The sequence below is a fragment of the Vespa mandarinia genome, chromosome 10 (genome assembly GCF_050613455.1).
Source record: "Vespa mandarinia isolate Hongniang chromosome 10, ASM5061345v1, whole genome shotgun sequence".
In the NCBI taxonomy this organism is placed as follows: Eukaryota; Metazoa; Arthropoda; class Insecta; order Hymenoptera; family Vespidae; genus Vespa; species Vespa mandarinia.
The window spans coordinates 1,783,473-1,806,984 of NC_140819.1; the positions used below are offsets into that span (position 1 = coordinate 1,783,473).

The 23,512-nt window shown below is 31.6% G+C and overlaps 1 protein-coding gene across 4 annotated transcripts in view; it reads left to right on the forward strand.

Moving 5' to 3' along the window:
- Positions 1–23,512, forward strand: part of LOC118444692 (protein O-mannosyl-transferase TMTC1) — a 158,000-nt gene that overhangs the window by 89,582 nt on the left and 44,906 nt on the right. For all 4 annotated transcript variants that reach the window (XR_014982645.1, XM_035873204.2, XM_085659754.1 and 1 more), the window contains exon 6: positions 4,008–4,111. Coding sequence is in view for 3 of the 4 variants with exons in the window: in XM_035873204.2 (XP_035729097.2) it covers positions 4,008–4,111 (104 nt within the window). In the remaining variant the exon portion in view is untranslated. The remainder of the gene's footprint in view (positions 1–4,007; positions 4,112–23,512) is intronic.

The following is a 23,512-nucleotide window of genomic DNA, read 5'->3' on the forward strand; positions in this document are numbered from 1 at the left end:
AAGATTAGAAATAACTTCGAAACTATTAATTATGGATATATATAAGGTCTTAAATATCATAATATCGACAAATAAAATTTATATATCTTACAAATATCAATAAATAAATCTAAATTATCATTCATCGATTATTAATAATCGTCTTATGTTTTTATATTTTATTCGATGCAGATTTTTGCTTAAATTTCGTTCGTTCCTTTCTATATTTGCAAAGCGCAGTTTCTAAGAAACTAGAGTAGAAGGCGTAAAAGAAATTCATGTCGCAGACATAGAAAGAAATATACTTGGTCGATAAGCCTGAAAAAAAAGTAACTCAGTACGGATTGGCTTCAAGGAAGCCGTATGTGTCTTTTCGGAAAGGAGTGAAAAAGAGAAAGAGAAAAGCACGAAAGTATATGTTTCTCACTTCTACGAATATGTATACAGTGACAGGAAACATTTTACCTCTCCAACGATTCGAAGCCGTACAACGAGAAAAGAGAAGAGAGGGTAGAAAAGGGAGAAATAGTTCCGGAATGCACCGCAAACGGCACAAAATCACCCTTCTGATATATCCAGTGCATGCACGTGAAAATAAGAACGCGAGTGTGTAATCACCGAATGATTTTCTGTCGTTCTTTAACGTTTTTGTGAACAAAAAATGAAAAAATGAAAAAATAGAAGAAATTGAAGAACGAAGATGCGTTCTAAGAAAAAGAGAAAAGGATGTTAAAAAGAAGGAAAAATAAACAAAGTTCACAATTTCATTTTAGAAAAATAAAATTTGAACACCATGAATATAATACTTTGATGTAACCTAATCCATCAATAATAATCGATCTCTTGACACAATTCGAACGTGAAATTACTAGACAATCCTCGAATCCTCAAAATTTGTTGTGAAAAAGACGTAAAGTCGTTTAGTGTGGCACCGAACATTCGTATAAATTGAATTTTTATTCGATTCGATGCATTCTGCAAGGTCAGTCGATGTCTTGCGGCAACGTAATATGATATTCTATAGGAGTCCGTCGATAGACCAAGAAGACAACTATGTTATAGAAAGTGTTCCACATTTTTTCACGTAAATGGGATTATGTATTCTGTAAATGTAAATGTTTAAATATGATTTTAAAACAACGTTATTAAAAGGATAATAAAATTCATATAAATGACAAAATGATTTTTCCTATGATATCTGTTTTATCTCTTTACTTTACTACTTATTTACGAGCTATTATTATGTTTATTTGTTTAATAATTGTCAGTTTTTTCGAAATAATTTGGATACTTTATACATGTATACTCATACGCCTACATATATAAATAGAATGGAAAGTACATGAAAAATTCATATACATCCCTTAGAAACAAATGGTTAGCAATGTCGGATAACTAAAAAGAACAAGATGTTTCACGATATCAATATCGGTATATATCGAATACGATATAAATATGACTCAAGAAAATGACATTTTTCCACTTCTATGTTAGTTTTTTTTTTTTTATTATTTCACTCTTTCTTGTCTTTTATTAGAATTCTCTCAAGTAATATATTTTCTTGTTATATCATTTCTTTCTTTTTTTCCAACTCTATCTCTTTATACTTCTTTGAGATCTTTTCTTTCTTTTTATCTTTCTCTCCTCTTTTTTTCATGTTATTTTCCTCTTAGATTCTTTTCCTTCTTTCTTTCCTTTATTTTCTTTCTTTGTCCTTTACCAGTGTATTTTCGACAGTACGTGAAAAGAGAGAGAAAGAGAGAGAAAGAGAGAGAAAGAGAGAGAGAGACAGAGAGAGAGAAAGAGGGAAAGAGAGAGAGAGAGAGAGATAGTGGACAGAAAGCGAAGAAGACGAAAGAGCTGCTAACATTCGTTCCGAATTCTCAGAGTTGAGAACGGAGAGTGGTTTGCTCGAGGACGAGTCAGCCGGCTATTGGGTTAGCGAGCTACCGTGGAACGTGACGGAAATGTGACGACGAATTCTGCTGTGCCTTTGCGAGAACGTGACGACGTTTCAACGTTAGCAACGAGTCCTACGGACAAAAAAGCTTACTTGTGTTCTTTGACGTTCTCATGAAAAAATTCAGTGCGGACCTTTTTTCTAAAAAATATTTCGACTGCTACTTAAGTATTAATATATCGATAAAGTTTAAGAAACGGAATGATACTATCACTTCCTTTTCTTTCTTAAACACGTGAAATTTTTCAATTGAAAGGATTTCGATATAAATATTATAATTCGTTTTATAGAATATGAAAATAAAGTAAAACAGAAGAAATCGTGGTTTGGTTATTTACAATTAGGTATCCAATTATTTTTCTATTTAGGATATCATTGTTTCCTATTTTTATTTCAAAACAAATAGAAATCATTCTGAAAGATATCTTGTCACTGATATTCGATATACGAGTCAAACTATGTACTTTTGCAATTCGATCATTCGTTCAGGGATTTACAGGAAAAAGAATACCGCTATTGTGAAATACGACACTCGATTTAGATTCGTTCGATATCACATGAATATATGTTTAGAGAGATATTATTTTTTTCCCAATTTTTTGATTCATACATTTTAAATATTTTATATATACACTAATAGTTCTTTAATTTATGTATTTCCATATGATTTTCTTTTACGATGTTGTTTTACATACAAAAATGTAGTCAGCTTATATAAAAATAATCGATAAAAATTCGTGTATGTTATAAAAATATTTATTATATTGTACATTTTGTAATTTATTATATTGTGCATTTTATACAAAAACAATAAAAATAAAAGTAGAGAAATAACAATTTAAATATCCGTTGTCATTGCTAATGTGTAATGTTTCTTTTGCTTTTTCTTATTTGATTTCGATTTCCTTTTGTTTCTGATATTTTTATTGTCATAATTACAGTTTTAATTTCTAGCATTTTTACCTTTATTAATTTATTATTAGTAAACCTAAAAATAAAGATAAAAAGAAATTTCAAACAAAGACCAAATCAAAGAGCAAATTTTTCTCTATACTTTCGCTTGTAATTTCCATTTTATAATTATGTCAAATAAATACATGAAAGCACGTAAAACGTTTACAAAAGTGATTCGTATTAATATACAATAATCTTTATTATTATTTTTGCTATTAAAAAAAGCTGAAGACATATAATGTGTGATATAGTTAAAGGATCACTTCAAAGGTATACGATCCGAAAAAATATTAATTCATGACCATGTTTTATTAAGCTTTTTATTTTTTCTTCATCCTTATAACATTATACCGTTACATTATTCATGGAACAGATATTTTTGTTCGACTGTAACGATCGATATTCTCTTGTATTAATTACCAGAAGGCAACGAGTGAGGTTGTTCACAAGCGGGACACACATTACGTTAAACGAATTTAAGTCACGCGAAAAGAGTTACGTGAATTGCCGTTATTTGTGAAAATATTTAGGGGTAGCCGTTAAATTGCAACGCATAAATATTACCGTTATATTGTAGTAACGTTTCACATTCGCAATTCGCATTTAACGTTAAACGAGGTAGTCTCGTTTCGAGTAGTTGTTTACGATTGGCCAAGCATATACAACGACGATACAAAAAGATAGAAAATATGCATAGTCACGTGAAAACTCTGTAGTCCGAGTAGAGAAAAAATATAATAATTTCAAACATTTTTATATCCAACATCTACAATGACGATATCTAAATATGATATTTTCTGACTAGTTTAATTGAATTCGAAAACTTTCAAATATTTTACAGACAAATTCAACATTTATTATAGTAGCCTGAATAAGATTAGTTGAACTAAAATGTAATTATATTATTATTAATATTTATATAGTATTTGTTCAATATATCTAGTTATTGAATTTTTACTTATACAAATTATATCAAAATTTTTAAATAATATTATTTACTTTGATTATCAAATCTGATCATATCTTTTACTAAAAAGCAGCAAAGTTATTTTTTTATGATAGTATGAATAAAAGAACGAAATTGAAACTGATCAACTTTTCTCTTTCTTCACAGCTCGGGATACTTTTGGTAGTAAGGCTCGCCCTTCTTCACGGTGCTTTGCCGAAATTTTCGCCACAGGATAATCCTGCAGCTTTTCATCCCTGTTTCCACGTTAGGTGAGTTATATAACGATATATTTATATGATAATCATCACAGATCAAAAGTTTAACGGTGGTTTTCTTCAATCTTCTCAAGCATCAAAAAGTAAAATGAAAATAAAATTTTTATTTCGGGATAACAAATATTTTAAGAGAATAAAGAATATTTAGAAAATAATTTTATCCTACAGTATCATCGAATTGATAAAAATCTATGTTTAGATTGTGCATGAATTTAAATATTCGTTGCTATGCTTGTTAAAAAGCATGAACTGAAACGAACGATATCTGAAAGTTTTATCTGATTCTTTTTTTTCTTCGATTGCTCGTTCAAAAAGCCCTTTCGGATCAGTACTACTTCGTGAGGTTTAAACCGAAAAAGCGTTCTTTACCAACTTCTCCACTTCTGATGCCCGTTTCTGACCGACTTAGAAGAGGAAGAATCAAACTCTTTTCCACTCGAGGCGTCGCCTTCACTTCTCAAAGAGAGCCTAGAATTTCTTCTACAACTTTTACGAAAATATCTTAGTAAACCACTCGAAACCCAAGTGGCCAGGAGTATACGGTATTCGTACAATTTTACGAACTTCGATTCGTTTTCCCTGATTTCGAACAAAACTTTTACGTTCCTTTCGCTTTGAAGATGCTCCAAGAAAAGAAGTGACGTTTGCATGATGTTTAGGATATCCATTAAAGCGTAAATAATAAAAAATTAAGGTAATATCAATTAGTCTTGGAAAAATTTCAATCAAATATTTTGTTAGTTACGAAAAAGTATAATTTTTATTTGAGTAACGGATAGAAAGTCGTATTTCAAACTTTTTTGATTTTTCCTACAATCTTTTATCACGATCATCCTTTCCGTCGTCAGTCCTTTTTTCTTGATTTTACAACTCGACCGGTCAGGTAGAAAATAAATTCCATTCGTCTTCCGATCGATCTAATGGCGAAGCGAGAGTACGATTCTCGCCCTCTACCGGGAATAGCATCTCTTTTCGACTTATTCTGTATATTATAGCTTCAACTTTTCGACTCACACGAACGAGCATAGGAAAAGATTCAAAAATACGATTAGATTTTACGCATCGACGAATGTGTCCGAGGAATCCGATTTCGATTTATTCCAGTCGTCCAACTATACCCATTCTCTTATTTCCCGTATATATTGCCTCCTATTCTGGGAATCTTGAAAGAATGCTGTTCGTGAGTTATTACAATTCGTTAATCGGATTAGTTTTTGTATTACGTTTTATACTGAGATTCATTATTCAGTCTGATAATATTTCAATGAGATGATCGAATTCCTCACAGCGAATTATTTTTGATAGTAAAATAAATAAATCTTCCAAGCAGATAATAATAACAAAAACAATATCACAATCTAAAAAATATAGCTATTAAACGATAGACGTCACCTAATTATAGATAATACCTGATGAAAAGTGTATTTGACTTTGTATTGATGATTTCAGTTGCACGATAAAATGAAAGATCGAATCGTTCGTTTGCAAAGCAATACGCAATCCTGTATCGTTTTTCGATCGCCTACGATCAGTTCATAGCGATCTGCGAAAACATGTGGCTACTTTGTCCGAAAGATAAATTGCAGTTACGTGAGGAGAAATTTTCTCGTCGACCGCTTTGAGGAATCTGCAATATTCGGAAATCGAAGCTCGACAAAATATCGGGGCCTTTAGTAATGTATAACGGAAGGGTCGAGAATTTCCTTTTTTTATTTCTTCGGCAGTAGAATTATTTTATTAAATCCCATCGATATAAATGCGAATTGTACGCAATCTTATTGTCAAACATAAGATTGTAATTAATCATTCAATGTCTCGCAATAAACAATGAGATTTTCTAATATATTCAATTTATTTTTATAATTTATTCAAGGTGTTCAATACAAAGATCAATGCTCCCTGAGACAAAAGGATCAATCAGAAAAAATAAAACGAGAGTTTCGAATTTCAAGATTACAGTTAACGAGTAGAGGGGTGAATTCGTTCGATAATTTTAGCATATTGAAATATTATTTCATTTCTCCCTAACCGTTTCGTCGTATCAGCATCGTATCGATACTTCTTCCAGCGTATTGTTCGTTCTTATTATTCTTCTTTCCACCCTCGAATCTCTCGAATTCTCTTTACCAAATCTCGTCGAAACCCTCCACCTTCCAACTCCTCTCTTCTTTCTTTTCGTCAGATCCACTAGAATATTATACGAAATACTTTCCCTTTACTTTCTAGAAACTGGTTCGGAATACTTTATGAGATGTATAATTCGGTCGCATGTAGCAACCTTCTTACAGAATTTATGATTGCTCTAGTCTACGACATGTTGCTTTCAAGATGTTGGATATTTGACCTTGCAAAAGGATCACAAATGTTACATGTCTTCTTAGGATATCCTAGCAAGTCGCTACATTCTCAGTCATGTTCTTTTATTTTCTCTCTCTCTCTCTCTCTCTCTCTCTATATATGTATATATATATATATATATATACAGATATATATATATGTATGTACATTTGGTCTTCTGTTTCATTAAAAGAATAATATGACGTTTATGTGAACGCTTTGCTCTTCTTAGAAAATAGATATTTATAGACTATTATTTCACAATCAGTAGATAGCTTAAAATTATATTAAATCTTCTGTCTTCACGTTTAAACATCATTTTGTGTGCAACTGAATCGTAACTAGTATATTTTCCTATACTGTGGCCGTTTTGATGGACATAAAGTAAACTTGTAGTATCGTGAATAAAATCGAATAAGAATAATACATAAGGCTAGTACTGTTCATAAGAGTAAATAAAGACATGAATAAGATATAGAAATATTTGATTGAAATGTTGTAAAGAACTTTAATTCGTTTTAATTTCGATAATTTAAACAAATAGTTCAGCCTATTAAGTTAACAAAAATAAATGATCTAGTTAAAGTTTAGAAAGTTTTTAATATAAGATATCAAAAATTTTTATATTATTCCGTCAAATTTATATTTCTTCTCACGATCTTTTTTTGAATCTTCGTAAATTTTGTTGAAAATAAACTATAATAGATCCTAATATATCTCTATTTTCGTTGAAAATGACTAACGTCATGACTGGCAATTTATAAGAACTGCTATTGGTCGATATAAAAATCAAGCCTCGTATTTTAAAACAATGAAATTATCGCTTATTGATATTTCTTTGTACTAATGTAAAAAATAATGTCTATGATTTTTCCGAGTATACATACCATTTTTAGATATATGTGTGTATATATATATATATATATATATATATATATATATTACGTTTAAATTTTCCATAATCTTGAACGACATTTGTATAACATTTACATTATATTTACTTTTCTTTGACAACATAACAGATATCCGATCATTGAATAGATTTTTACATATATGTAGATATCATAAATAGTATCGATAGATAAAGTGAATTTTGGATGTTCGTATACAAGGAACATTCCCTTGAGAGGATCGTTATTAGAATAAAGTATTACCTCGTTGTGATACCCGAACGAATACCCCCGACTTACTATGAATACTAACCAACGAGGACTTGAAGCGTTCTCGCTTTAGAGGTTACATGGAGAGAAATGAAGGGAGGAAAAGTAGTGGATACACGAAGTATTATATATGGTGTATGAGGTTGATCCCTTGAGCTCGTTAAAGGGTTACGTTAAAGATGATTTTACACACTAACGTAATTTTTTCATAATGTTTAATTTTAGAGCATTTATTCTATTTTTTGTTTTGTTTTCCTCTATTCTTCTTTCTCATATTTTGTTCTTTATCGTTTTCATAACCGTATATAATGATATCACTAATACACCTTGCATTACTATACACGCATCGTTTTTACGTATTCCGTAGTAGCTTTGCGTAAAATATTAATGATGATAAGCGTATCGTCTACTAGGAAATATGCTCGACGTGTTACATTTCTCTCCATTTCTCTCTTTCTCTTTCATCTCTTGCTGTTTCATCTGTTACTGTTTCGAATTTGCTATTTCGCCTATCAGATCGACTTTATGGAGGTACATTTCCTATTAGGTATATCCAAATTCTACGATTCTCCATCTTTAGTTAACTTCATTGCAGTATACGATGTATTATACATGGGAGTATAAATGATTAGATGCCAATGGTATAACTAAGTCAAAGCGCTTTCAGAGTCATTACATACGTCGTTGAGATCGATTGATAATTAAACGATGGCTTTTCATTAATCGTTTCGATAATATTTAAGTTATAAAATGAGAATTCCAATGTTACATTTAAAAAAGCTTTAAACAAAAAGCTTTAAATAAAAATGTGACTTTATTTTTCAAGAACAGGAAGTTATAGTATAGTAACAATTTAAACTCTTCCATACAAACCAAAACTCATTACATTGGCCAAAACTTATTTCCGTTTTTAAACTCGATGAGTCTCACAGGAAGTAACTATAAGAAGTTAATTTCCTCAACTAAAAAATCGAGTTTTACATCTGACTTGATAACTGCGAGAAACTTAAAATTACACAATCATGCTAAGTCATTATAATCAGTTATTCATACAGATTCACTTTGAAAATTCAACAATTGTTATGAATAACGATTCAAATGAAACTTAAACAAAAAATAAACGCTCAAAGCACTATTTATTTCTTTTGCAGTATTATCGTATAAGGTTAATAGTAATATTAAATATTAAGTAAAGCCCTTTATATGTCGCAAGACGTATAAAGTTTACTTTTTTCTTTAACTGACCGAGAACGTTCATTGGAATTTATATCGCATTGTAACTCGAAAATTCCTCTCTACGTTTGCTCGTCCGAAGATTTATAACTTTGGGAAGGTTTAGCTCGGAGACACTGTAAAATATATTGCAGAGCGGAAGAAGTAATGCGATAAACGATTTACATAACTTTTCTCGTAAAAAGTTGCTGAACTTTCTACTCAGGTTGCGTATTTAATATCTGGTTTTTTAAAGACATATGCGGCAAACGAAAGTCTCTGCCTGGCGTATTGCTGTTACTATGAATAAATTCGCTCTCATGGTAAATTTATATATATATAAATCAATTGATTTGTAATGCAGCATAAGCTACCATATTTTATTCAGATAAATAATCTTAATGATTTAACCATAGGTACGCTTTGTTATTTAAATGATTGAAAAAAATTATTTTTGAATAATTAAATTTCAAGCAAGAAGTCCATCAACTGTGATTTTATTTTAAACAATATTCCTCTTGATTTTGCAATATATTGTAATTTTACCAATCATGTTGAATATATTGCATTCGACGTGTGATTTTCAATGATACAGAGTATTTCGTCGATAAAGAGTATTTCAGATTTCGAGAGATAAATTAATTTTTCTGACAGTATTGACAAAGTACTCCTTGTAACCTGGATTGAAATACTAGCAATTTTGTCGACACTTTATCTTACTATTAACGGTTCTAATAAATGATATAAAATAATTGCACAATTATTTTATATCGTATAAATTTATTTTTCAAATAACACGTTCACCTGCGATTGAGTATATAATTATATTTATATATTATATTATATATTATTCGTCTCAATGAAATATGATTTTAGATCTGTCACGAATTTAATAAGATATCAACATCGATTGAACAAAGCTTTTACAAACTTCTGTACTTTCACATCGTATTTGTAGCTAGAAAGCAATTAGAAAGAAATAATTGCTTTCCGCGATATTAATCGTTTCTACACATATAAACAATAAAAGGATTTTGATTTAAAAAATAATTTACCGCGATTTTCTTGATGATTCTAACTAACTAGAAGGATATTTTTGTTATAACAAATAGCGAGACAGAAACGCTTGATTAAGCCTTCTAAAAGTTAGAGTCAGTTTGGATACTCACTTTTCGTATGTATAAATGTTGGATCGTGGTGTCATTGGATAGACATGACATAGGCATTTTGGTCCTTATCTCAAACCAGGTACCATTAGAAAGACAGAGCGTCAATAGGTGAAGAGAAAAGGGGATTTACTTTGAGGACAGACCGAAGTTTTCTCGTAAATTACGTGCCATCGGGAGCAGAGCTTCGAGCTTCGGATTCCAATCGTCAACGTGATCCTGTCGGAAGAAGAATAAGAAGGAATAGGAGAAAAGAAAAAGAAGAAAGGAACCCCGCGTCGTACTAGTGTTGTCTCCGCTGATCGATCGGTTGATACCACAACAGCTGCCTTTTTTCGATCATCCGAAGTTAACTCTTGAAGACGTTCAAACCACGGATCCATTTTCGTTGGCTTGCCTCATCGTCGAGCGATTAATTCTCGTTACCCTTCGAAAGTTTCACGATAAAACGAGCGGCTCACGATCTTCTCGAATCGCAAGCTCGAAATCGAAGAAAGTTCCTACTCAAACCATTTATCAGTTTAAGGTGTCTTGTAAGTGTATCGTGTTAACCTGACTCTGCTTATCCCACTATACACAAAGAACAGAGTGAAAGAAGAGAAGAAAAGCTTTCGAAACCATTACTGAATCGATCTCAGTAATCTCGTTCTTAGTAACATCGTAAAAAAAAAAGTTATATACTCGTAAGATCGTAGTATATCTGTAATTTTAAAAGGAATTCATTAAACCGATACCAGATAGATGGATCTTCTGATAGATCTTTTTTCTTATAGATTTTCAGAAAACATTATTACTTTCAGGATTGTCAAGAGTGAATAAAGCTCTTTTGTTATTTTTCCTCGTCTCATCTTATCGGGTTAAAGTTATTTAACTTGAAAACGTATTTAAAAATAATATAAAAATTCTTTTTTTATTTTACTCTTAAATGATTAATATCAAAGCGATATCTATAAGTAAGTACTTCTTGCACTCGGATGTATGTGTATGCATTTTTTTCTTTCTTTTTTTTTTTTTTAACGTCAAAAGCATAAAAGCATTGGATGCTTCAGACTTTCGTTTTAGTATCTCTTTTCTCAACTAGTGGAAGCGTTTCCTTGTTATTTCAAAAATGTACGTAAAATGCTAAACGAATGGTAAATAAAAGGAAGAAAAAAGGATCAAAGATAAATAAGAAAAAAAAAAATGGAAAAAAGTCAAGTACGTAAAAAAGTAGAAGGGACATTAAAATCGTAAGAGACTGTAAAACGTTTTTTACGTTAACTCAAGAACCCGACGGATTTACGATTTCAACTATATTTTTACGCCTATGCAACTACCAAAACCAACACTGTCACGCTCAGTTAATACCACTAGTCAACTACGGATATACTGAGCTTCTTTTTTGCTATAAGCACGTCCAACCCTCCTTCCTTACGGATGAACTTTGTGTACTTCCCCATTCGCAATTTATGCTTCATTCAAGCACCTGCTTACAGAACTGGTAGGAATGCCAAGCGTCGGGAAACTTCGTCTAGGAGTTTATCGTAAAGATTCACGGATAATATACACCTAGATGCCTATAATTAGCATTGTTCACGGAATGTCCAGACAAGTTTTAGTTGAGAGATAATTTTATCTAAATTTACGAATTAATTAGATAAAATATAGATTTATACAGGATCATTTTTAATAAACTATCAGGTTAATCTTAAATTTTATTGAAATAGAATTATAAATTAATTTATGAAAGAATAACTTTGCGCGTTGATGATATTGTAAAATCATACGTCAGGGAATACATAATTGGCCTAAGAACTATACTTTGTTCTCGAAAACTCGATCATCAAACCCTCGAATGGAAATTAATTTAAACGAGACCTAGTTTTTGTATATTACTGAAATAAGATTGCGAAGTATAATAATATAACAATATATTCTTATAATTATTATGATGCACAGAGTTTACTAATGAGTCGCGCTATGCGATATATTAGAGTTCTAAGTTTTGCTTCGATAATTCTAACTTGCGCTTTAACATGTTACATTGTGACTTTCGATTTTGTGTCGTAACTTGAAAAAACTAATTGTCGGGCAAGACGGTTAAAATAATTTGGAAAAAAGGGAAAGGGAAAGGGAAATTGCATAGAAGAAGTTTAGAAGTAAAAAATGTACGAAAAGGGAAGTATTGATCTCTGATTAGTCATAAGCGTGTCCGGATAGTTCGTTTAAAATATTCAAACAATCCCGTGCGATTTTTTGTTTAAATTGACAGCACAAGGAAATATAAATTAGCTTATTTATGGTTGAAAAACAGTGTTATTTTTAATATTCTATTTTATATCAGTGAATATGTATGTAATAATCACATACAATGAATAGAACAGATTAGAGATTAATAGATTAGAATAAGCAGAAAGGTTCTTTGAGTAAAATGTAGTAATTTAAAGGTGTGCGCTCACTTAATTAACTAAGCGAAGAACTTTTTGCCGGTCTTGTTAAATGTTTCAAAACATTTCCAAGAAATATCAACTTATAGAAACATTTTGTTTAAACTGAAGCAATATAATGTGTTTCGTTTCGATTTTAAGACTACATTTGCACACACACAAGAAGTATTTGTTTCTGTTGCTACGTATTTCCTGTTTTTCTTTGATCTTTACCGTTCCGAATGGATACAGGAAACAAGCGGCGACATTTGTTGCCGGCAACAAAAACACGAAAGAAAACTGGAAAAACATTCGACAACAAGCGGTGATTTTTCAAGATACATGAAACATCAAGAAAAAGTATCTCTTTGTCGCTTCAGAAAGCATACAGCTTAACGATACGTCTATCTTGACGTTGGGTTTGGGTTCGGGATTTACTTATTAATAGAATGCATAGATATGTGCGTTATCTAGTAAAATTTGTAATAAAACTAAAAATCTTAAATCAACGATGAAAGATATTATTAAAAAAAGTTTATTTCGTTTCTTTTATTTAAATGCTTGACTTTGAACATTTTTTATTACTTGTTTTTTGTCTATTCCTTAATTTCTAGCATACTCTGCTATCGAAGATAATTATCTTTCGTTCCACCCTGTATATCGTATAGCACGTATATAATATATACGTGATTAATAATATTAATCACCTTGAATGTTTCGGTTCATTGTAGAGATATCAGGAAATTTTGTTTACAAAAGTCATAAGGTGCGAAAGTGGCCATAATATGACAGTAATAATTTTTTCGTAGATGGAAACTTAAAGGACATGTGGAGGTCAATTATGTTCTTCTAAATAGAATTATATGTTTTTAATAAAATTGGTTGATACAACTCAACAATCTCTATAAAAAAATATTAATCCATGTATGTCGAACAAGTTTTATTTTAGAAAATATTTTAATTTGAATATTGGTTCATTCAAGAAATCATGTAGAGGGACGACTATTAGTTTACTTAAAATTTACTATTAGTTTATTGTAAATAGTAGTAGTATAAAATAAGAGTAAATAGTTAATAGTTAGTTATAGTTTCTTTGATTACCATGCATTTATTTTGCATATTTATTTCAAGTTTCTTCGATGTTTAATTCCGAGGAATATTCTCATTAAATGAAAGATGTGGCTATTAATAATGCTGTAAAAATTGTTTCTTTGTTAAACAAATAATTTATTTATCAATTATTTATTAATTTATGTAATTTTATAAATCAGTTATTATCTCATGTGATTCTTTTTTGGAAAGAATAAGATAAATTTAGTTCGTAAGAATTTGTTTATAAAAATAGTTTATAAGAAATTGTTAATTAATTATTAATAATATGCAAAAAATAAAGAAAATTCTGCGCTTTAAAATGATAGTTGATTCAAGATGTTTAGTTCCGGAGATATTTTCATTATACCAAATACATTCACTTTGACCTAGTAACCGACATAATTTCATTCAATTGTCTCATTGATGACACACTGACCTACATAAATTCCGAGAATTTATTTCGGCTTATTACTACTACTACTATTACTATTACTCGACAACTGTACTATATGAATTATGAATGGAAATCTTTTGAATATATCTTCGGAACAGAAAATCGTAGAGACTTAAAACAAATATCATTGTAAAGCATTTTTAAATCTTTATTTATTTAAATATTGCAATAATATTGGTATAATAAAAGCTATTTTGTTAATCATTTTTAAAATTAAATATTTTCTTTTCTTTCGTAATAAAAATATAACTATAATGAAATCATTTAAATTTTTGTTATAATTATTTTTGAAAATTATTAAATATTAAAATTAAATGTTTAATATAAATTTTATATTGCTTTTTTTTTTTAAGATTTATTAATCAATGTACGACGTTTGTAAAGAAAGTTTCTCCATATCTCTAAAAATAGTGGAGATATTTAAGGTGATCAAAGTTATTGCCTCATCTTATATATAGAGGCTTCAATCTTTATAGAGGGTATCTTTAAATTAATTGACGACGAACTCAAACTGATATGACGTTATGTAACATTTTCTTTTTATTTCTTTTCTTTTTTTGGTAAAGTAAAATATGAAGAGTTTTGATTTTTCGTATTCATTTTGTTCGAATCACCGGAGATCCTGATGTGGGAATAAAACGTCTTCAGCAAAAGCTGCGGCATAGGTGCTGTCGACTGCACGTAATTAGTTATATCCGGAGGGTCTAGGAAAGCACTCTCTGACAAGTTTCCAGGCTGTAGAAAATTTTATACTTCGCGGTGGAACAAAGGCACCTAGATGATATCAAACAGCTTTTGTGGCTTTTTCAACGGCTTTTCCGGCCGACATCAAAGAATTAGTGACCGTGATGTTATTGGGTCTTCTTTATCACTGGGACCGTAGAACATCTTAACTTTCTTTCCTACCAGTATACGCTGAAAACTTTAGAATAGCGAACGTCATGGTAAAACTTTTTTCTACAGTCTTTTTTACGCCCATTTTCTTTCAAATTCAAGAATATAATAAATCTTCTCATTAGGATTGGATTTAAGCAAACCAAAGAAGAAGCGGACGGATACATTTTATTCCATATTCGAGAATAATTTACCAAGTAATTAAGTTACTGCTATTACGTCGAACGAGAGATACGATTTTCACAAGTTTCACGATGTATTTGGTGAAAACGATTTGAGCTTATCCAGACTATTTCGTTCGTAGAGATAATGTTAAAGTATAACCTCAAAGAGAAAATAGATAGGAGGCGCTAGAGAGGATAGAGTAAAAAAAAATAGTAGTGGAGAGATAGGTAGGAAAAATAAAGCATCATCGGATATGCCAGCTACAGAGTATCCAATTAGTCGACACTCAAGGGAGGACAGTACACAGTTGTAGAGTGAAGAACGCCTTGAGGTAGTTCCGCCTAGAATCAACCGACTACAGTAGTATATCCCCGTGGTTTGTAGTTTTGTGCATCTGCCACTCCACCCGCTTTAGCCCATTTCCACGAGGCGCTATAGCTTGCGGTATACAAGAAGGACTACTTAACTTCGCTTCGTTGCTTTCCAACGCGTATCGTCCCAAACCCCTCTCTTGTGGCATGCTTCTCCTTCCACACGAAGTCCTTCATTCACTCTTATACTCGAAGAAGGAGACCGTCTACCGTTGCTACAAATGGATTGTAGCATCATAATGAAGAGACTTCATTCTCTCGTATCTTCTTATAAGCGTTATATCTTTATAAAGTGCTTTTCACTATTCTGTTAAATTCACAATAAATGAGATTGTATTCGAAGTAATTTCAAAGAAGTAAAGGATTCCGAATACGAATATTCGAAAGAAAAATTTAAATTTCATATAGAATCAAACAAATACAAAACATCGCGTTATCATTGTACCATTTTTTCACGTAAAATGAAATAATCAAAATAACTTGAATGTTTCATCGATGTATCAATTCATTATGAGTATATGTAGTTTATATGAAATTTTGAAATTTCGTCGAGCAACTGAGATGAGAAATAGGAACTTGTACATCTTAAAGTTGCATGGCACGCATTTATGACGAGCTTCTCAGCTCTGCAATAGTGGGTCGTGGCAACGTTGGCGCATAAATTTTGTATATTCTATGGTTTTGCATGCGGTCAAGTTGTTCTTAGACTTTGTTATTGGTGTGTAAATTTCCATAGGATATACAGCAACTGGTAAATATTAATATAGTATAAAAAATAAGATGTTAATACTTATTGCTCACATTAACAAACATGCATTTATAATTTATAACAGTATGATTTTTGCAAATAATGCGTTCCACGATAATTTCAATATCTTCAAATATAGAATCTTTGAAGTATAAGTGTTGAAAGTAAATCTAGAATACGAACGTGTAATGTCAATCGGAGTATCATACGTACTTTCCAGTTCTCGCACATATATCATTATTCTGTGGCCGCTACATGCATGATGTTGAGACCGCAAGGGATGTCGTTGACATCTCTCAGCGATGTATTTCCGTACACGTGGTTGCGCAACGAGCTCTGATGTTTCAGCATGTCCTGCAAGCTCCGCATACCGTTATCTCTATCAACATCTTCCGTTGATTACAACTTGACAGAAGATATAGTTGAATAAATGAAAAGCAAAGATACTCCTAAGTAAGGAAATTCTAATGAAATAAGATTATTATGCAAACATTTGTTCTAAAATCTTCGATTAACGAGTTAATACGAAGATAATAATTTATATTATTTATAAGTGAATTATCATCGAACATTAACTTTCTGTATCATAAACCGTTACACGAGTCATTGAACTGGACTCAACAGGTAGGACATTACGAATTATCGGTAGCAACGTAGCACCCAACTGATTTAAAGTTACAACAGTATGCTTCACGAAAATTTATCTTTTCTATCTCATTCGTTTATTTGACTTTAATTGAACATTATACGTATCTCATGAGATATTATCTTATTCCCCATAATTTATATCTGTAACTTATTAATTTTCATATCTTATATTATTAAGAAGAAAATATCTTCTCTAACGATAAAGTACTTCCGTCTTTTTCTTTTCTCAAAATGAAATATAATAGAAATAGAATAATTTTGTTCTTGTTTTTTTTTCTTAAAGAAATAATGCACAAGTAGAAAATAAATTGATCTATTTTGTTATTTTCTTCTTTACTTCGAAGAAGAAAAGTAAGAATTATTTCGTTAAGCCCATATATTGAACGAGTCTTACCGCGAATGTCTCTACTAACACGAACATAATCGTTGAAGTAGAGTTTACGTTCTATCTATCTAAATGCACGGTTGGGCCGGGATTGCATACCACAAATTATCTAGCACAAGGGGTTCCACCTACTAATTTTCTCTCTTTGCCCCGTACCGCTACCATCACTGTCACCATCAGTGACTTCTAGCATGTACTTTTCTACCCATTTCTCCATCCTTCCTTTTCCTTTTTCTTCCTCTCCCTCTCTTTCTTTATCTCTTCGCTTTTCTCTAACATACGCGTGCATTGTAATGAAAGAGGAATCCAGCGAAAACTCTCAAAGAACTTTATTCATCGAGATTTCTTTATCACAGACGTCTTAATATCCTACTTCTTATTCTGTTATATCAATCTTTCTCTGATAAGTTAAATTGAAGTTATTTCTGTATTCAGATTTCGTACAGATGTCTTTGCGAATAAAAAGCAATTACGATAGTTTTTATATATATAAAATTAATGCAAACTCTTATTGTTATTGATTTTTACAAAATAAATCGTATTGTTATTCTATTGTTGCCGTAGTCAATTTTAGATAAATTTAAAAATGAATAGTTTAATAATACCGTTATCATTATATCAATAGTATTGATTATTTTTCAAGAATATTATTATGATTAAAAAAAAAACAAAGAATAAGGTTCATTTACCAAATTAAAATAAATCGTATTTCGAAATAATAATCAACGTATCAACAATACGGGACTAGCATCGTACACGTCATTGCTATTGCCCACAATATAAGTAATTGTTCTTTTCTTAGTGGGAAAGATATTCTAGAGAAGAGAGTTGATGTTTGTGTGTGCTTTTAATTAAACGGGATGCAAGGGACCAATTAATACGAGCTAGGTCATTAATGAAAGGAGAAAGGTCAATTCTCGAAGAAGAGTAAAGAGTTGTGTTCGTTCTCTATACCTGAGTGTACTATACTATGTAGTTCTGTGTGTATACGTATATATTCCAGAAAAAGAGAAAGAGAAAGAGAAACAATACCGCTATAGAGAAAAGGCGTTCGATAAAAAAAAGAAATAGGTTAATATCTGAAAGTATTTTCATCAATGATTTTATTTAATTTTTTTCACTCAATAATCTAGTTCTCTAGTTTTATTTTCAATATTATTCCATTCTATCATGTAAAAATGATTATGTAAATAGACATTAGACAATAGACAATAGACAATAGACGCTACGTGATATAAATATCTATTTATTTTTTACCTCTGACTCATTTTCCAGCTACATACAGAAAAGAAAAGAAAAATAATTTTTCGATTCAAGTGGAATATCAAGTAACTTTTTTCACGAGTAATGTCAACCCTTACTATCGTCATGGCCACTTATCATTCTAGGTGGGATTTCGAAATCTAATAACTGTGATTTTATTGAAATAATATCTTAAACCATGGCGATAAACGTTAGCGATTGTCATAAAAATAATTACCGGAGTCTCATAAAACACCTCAACATTTTATTCCATGTGAATATATATAGGGATATATTGAATATATACCATCATATTTCTTTGTATATGTTGTCCATGTATATGTGTGTTTGGTGCTTTCTCCGATAACGGATATCGATTTGTACGTGACCGATACCCTCTTCCACTACCTCGCACCCCTTCCATCATTCTCCATCCTCTCCTTCAATCCCTTCCTCTCTCTCTCTCTCTCTCTTTCTCTTTCTCTTTGCGTACAAATCACCCGTATACGATACCCCCACCATCTCTCCTGTTTTCTGAACATTATACGGCTCGCTGAATAATCGAAAATAAACCCTCCGATGTATTTTTGTGTACTACCTGTAAAATAATCCACCGGCCAATACTCGTCGCGGAACCTCGCCAAATGATCATATCGTACGGGTATGCTATATCCTGGCAAAAGGAACGAGACACGCTGGTACGCTCGCTACCGTTCGTTCTGGTTTTCACGCTTTATCCGCGACCCCTCTCTCATCGATCTCGTCGCCTCTTGTTTTTTCTTCCATTTATGGTTTCTTCCTACATCGAACGACTACGGTGGTGTTAATACTGTGAACGTAATTAAATTATTCGCACTCTGACATATACGATTTGTTGAATGTTGGAATGCTATATTCGTCTTAATTATTATATGACATCATACAAACATGTTATAGTTGGGACATTGATTAGAAATTATTCATGTAGCATAATAAAAAAGGGTAAAATAGAAAGGTGTCAAAATCGATTGATTTGAGACTTTCCTGTTGTTAGAAAAAAGATGAATTATTAAAAAATTTCTCAATGTTTTCTTGGAAATAATAATATATTGACGACCGAATTTTCTGTATATTCGAACGATCAATGTTTATTTAGTTACCTCTATTACTAATTTATCTTTCATTTTCTGTATATTTCTTATTGTTAGTTAAGCACATATTATGAAGACAGTAAAGTGAAGACTTTTCTACTATTCTTCTGACAATGTAACGTACATATAACATAGTTGTATCGGGAAGACTCGATGAAAAGGATTCACAAAGTGCAGATTAGCCGATAGTTAAAGTAAGAGAGAGAGAGAGAGGAGAGAGAGAGAACGAAAAGGAAACATTTGATTTCGTGTTAGAACGCAATACATCTCTCTCTTGGTTTACCGACGATCCGGTGAGACGGAAGTGTATCGTGCCCAGCGAAGCGGGCCCATCCGGCCTGCAAGATTAACTGCCAACAAAGTTCCATTACAGAACCCTCTTCCGATACCGTCACTCTTCTCGTGGTTTCGCGATCGTCCCAAGCCGGCTATCGATTTATACAACGATCCGCGATTAATGTACGATTGCTTCCGTGTGAGAATTTATTATCGTTAACGAAGATCCAGTTGGGTTAGCCGATGATGGGCCGGTTACTAAAAATAACCAAACGTTTTGAATGAAGTTTATATTGTTCGTTAGCAAATGTATAGATTCGTACTGCAATTCAATGCTTTATTCAATTCGAGAATTTATGAGTTTTATTTTGGTGTTTTTTTTTATCGCTACAGTTTTTATTAAAATAGAATGACGCAAAACAATTTTTTTGGTATGTGGGCATCGGTATGTAGAACACATTAATGAATAACAACGAATAAAACACGATACAATTGAAGATGTCTGCGTTGTCTCCGAATAGAAGAGTCAATTCTATGAACCTGATTGATTTATAGGAACTTCAATTCGAAGTGCTTCATTGGTTCGTAGACGATTCTTCACGAATGTACCACGATACACCTCGGGTCAGGACTTTGTCAGGTACCAGTCAGCGATGTCGCTCGTTTTAAGTCAACCGTAATAGATTGTCGCGTGTGTTCTATCAACTCCTTTCACGAAGGAGAGAAAGTTGTCATGATGTATGGGAATTGTCGACGAAAATTTTAGTAATTTTTAAACTCTACCTTTGCGAATAGTAAATGATCTATATTATCGTTCTTAATTAATTACAATGTTAAATCACAAATTAAAAGAAAAATACGATGAATTAATTTTGCATTCCGATTAATCATTAGGATTCGGAAAATAAAAAATACTTATAAATTCATTCATGGTATAACTCTTTACTTCACGCTGACGATTGAGCAAAATTGCTTTCGTATAAGTTTAAAAGCTTCCGTAAAAGATCAAAGTTCCTGCGTAAAATGGTAGAAAAGAAGAGTGAGAGAAAAAGCCAATGAGAAAAGAAACTTAATATGGTAGTATCAATTAAAGTTTTCAATTCGCACCTCTCGTTTCACAAATTATCTCATCGTGATTGAATTTCTATCGTGCAATCCAGAACTATCACTTTTGCTCTTTAGATAATATTACTTCGAATGTAATAAGATTATTATATTTGTAAATCGATCAAATAAACAAATGTTGTTACATCACAAAAACGATAACCTACTTTTGATTTAAATTTCCTTTACCAAAGCTATACATCATTGTAGATAATTTTAATCTGATAAAATATATCCATTTTGCTTTTGCAATATCATCTTTAAACGTTTTATCATTTCACTTGATATAAAAACTTTAGAAACAATAAATAATGATTCTATTATAATACATATGATTGTGCCGATAACTGTGCCTATGTCAATGACCATAAAATGATAAAATTAATGAAGAATTAAAGTTTGTAAATGCACACATGGCTATAAATACGTATATATATATATATATATATATATATATATATATATATATATACAAATAGATATACATATAGTACATATACGTATGTACAACAAAAGTGTGTATGCGTATAGATAGAAAAGGTGTTTAAGTAGGCGAATGGAAAGGGATGAGAAACGAGGAAGATGGTAGGGGGATGAGAATCGATCGATGAAATGGCGTGATTAGAGGCTAACGACACCGCGTTTCGCCATGAATCAGTACGATGCTTCGAAAGAAAATTATTGCGGAGTACTTCCAACCGACCGTGACATACTATCGAATTACAGCTAACGAGAATTCGCACGGAACAAACGTCCTCTCAGGAAGACCTTCGAAATCGGCGTTTTCGAGCGACAGAGATTGGTGGATAGGATAGATAGAGGGGGAGAGGGGTTAATAAAGGCCAGTTCTGTGGTTAAATGTGAACCCGCTTTGAATTCGCCGAGCGGATTGAAGCGTCGATATTAAAGAACAGATTGCGCTCTTCGTACTGTCGAAAACCCATCCCTCTATCCGTCTCTGATTTCCATAAGTTTCGCTTGCATGGCTATCAACGTTTTCCCGCTTCGATTGGACCGAACCAATATATCCGCTTTTTCATATTTTCTTTTTATGGTTGTTTGAATGGTACACCGAAAATCGTTTGATTTTAAATTACTCATTTATTGTATATTATCATATTCAACTGCATTTTAAGAAAGAAAATTGAATATATTTGTTCAAAAATTATATGTTATCAACGTGATATGTTACCAACGTATACGTAATTTCTCATCCTGATTTTTAACGTCTTTAACATTGATCTATTAGAATAAAACAAAAAAAAAGGAAAAAAAAAGAAAAAATGACACTTCGGTTAGCTGTGCCATTTAGATTGTGGTGGAGTGAGGATTTGCCAACATAAATTCGATCGTATAGCCGGCAAACGCGTAAAAAGTAAGGATAGGGCAAGCCAACGGAATACTAATACAACGTAATAACGCTTCATAACGTACGGTTATTACGTTTCAGAATAGCATGCTCTAGTCGTTGTTCAAATTTCATGACCATAAAACTCCAAGTGCGTTACTCTCATAATACGAATACGTGCGGGATGTATTACCGTTCTCGCATACCAAGTTATATACCAATTTGAAACAAATCCAGTAGAGAGCGACCTGTTACAATAGTCTTACAATCTTTTCCCACCATAATCGCAATGAACTGCAGTGGAGTAACAACGACGAAAATCTTTATATAAAACTTATAGCAACCCCATAAGAGGATATTGGATATCCATTTAATGAGAAAGCTTTCGAATTCATCGATAAACTTTTCATAAGTTTTAAGAAGTAACGAATCATTGAAAAACTCAACATTTATGAAATTTAGCTAACACTAATATATCAATAATCGTTAAGTGAGTTTTCAATTGTTAAATTTCAATTACTTTATCATTATATGATTCCCGCCATTTAACTAAATTACATATATTGCTAATATTATTTGTTATAAAGAGAATTTCATATAGAATTTTGAGATTGATTGGGATGACGTATATATTTGGAAATAAAGAAACTAAAATAAAAAAAATTAAAAGATCATAAATAAACGATAATAATAATAATGATGACAATAATAATAAAATGAGAAATAGGAAGATAATATATAATTTTTAATGTATGCATTTATTCACGGCAATAATCGCTCAAAATAATCATGAAAATCGTTTTTTCATTCATGACTTTGCAGAGAAATGATTAATGATTTCGGAGTAACACCATAAACTCATATATAGATATATCTTTTATGATATCAAAGCAAGCCCGTTGATCGATCGTAGAAATCCATGAAAAAAAATACAGATCTTATCAAGAGTCGAAGGTCTCACGGATCTTTCGAACCAGATATATAAGATTTATCTCAATCTCTACCCATTTTCTACCATATTCAAGAAGGATAAAGCCCATATATGAATTCTTCATCCTTTGTAAAACACGCGCGCGCGTGCTCGCAAGACCATCTTCGAAGGAAATCCTATCCTTTTACGTTACGGTACGTGCATTGCGCTTGATGTATGCCGAGAATTATTATTTTGACGTTTCGGGTCGACCGTGGTTCTTTCTCTGCCTTTACTCGAGTCTCCGTTTCTTTCCGACTGGCCCATTAATCATGTCGGCGAAATAAA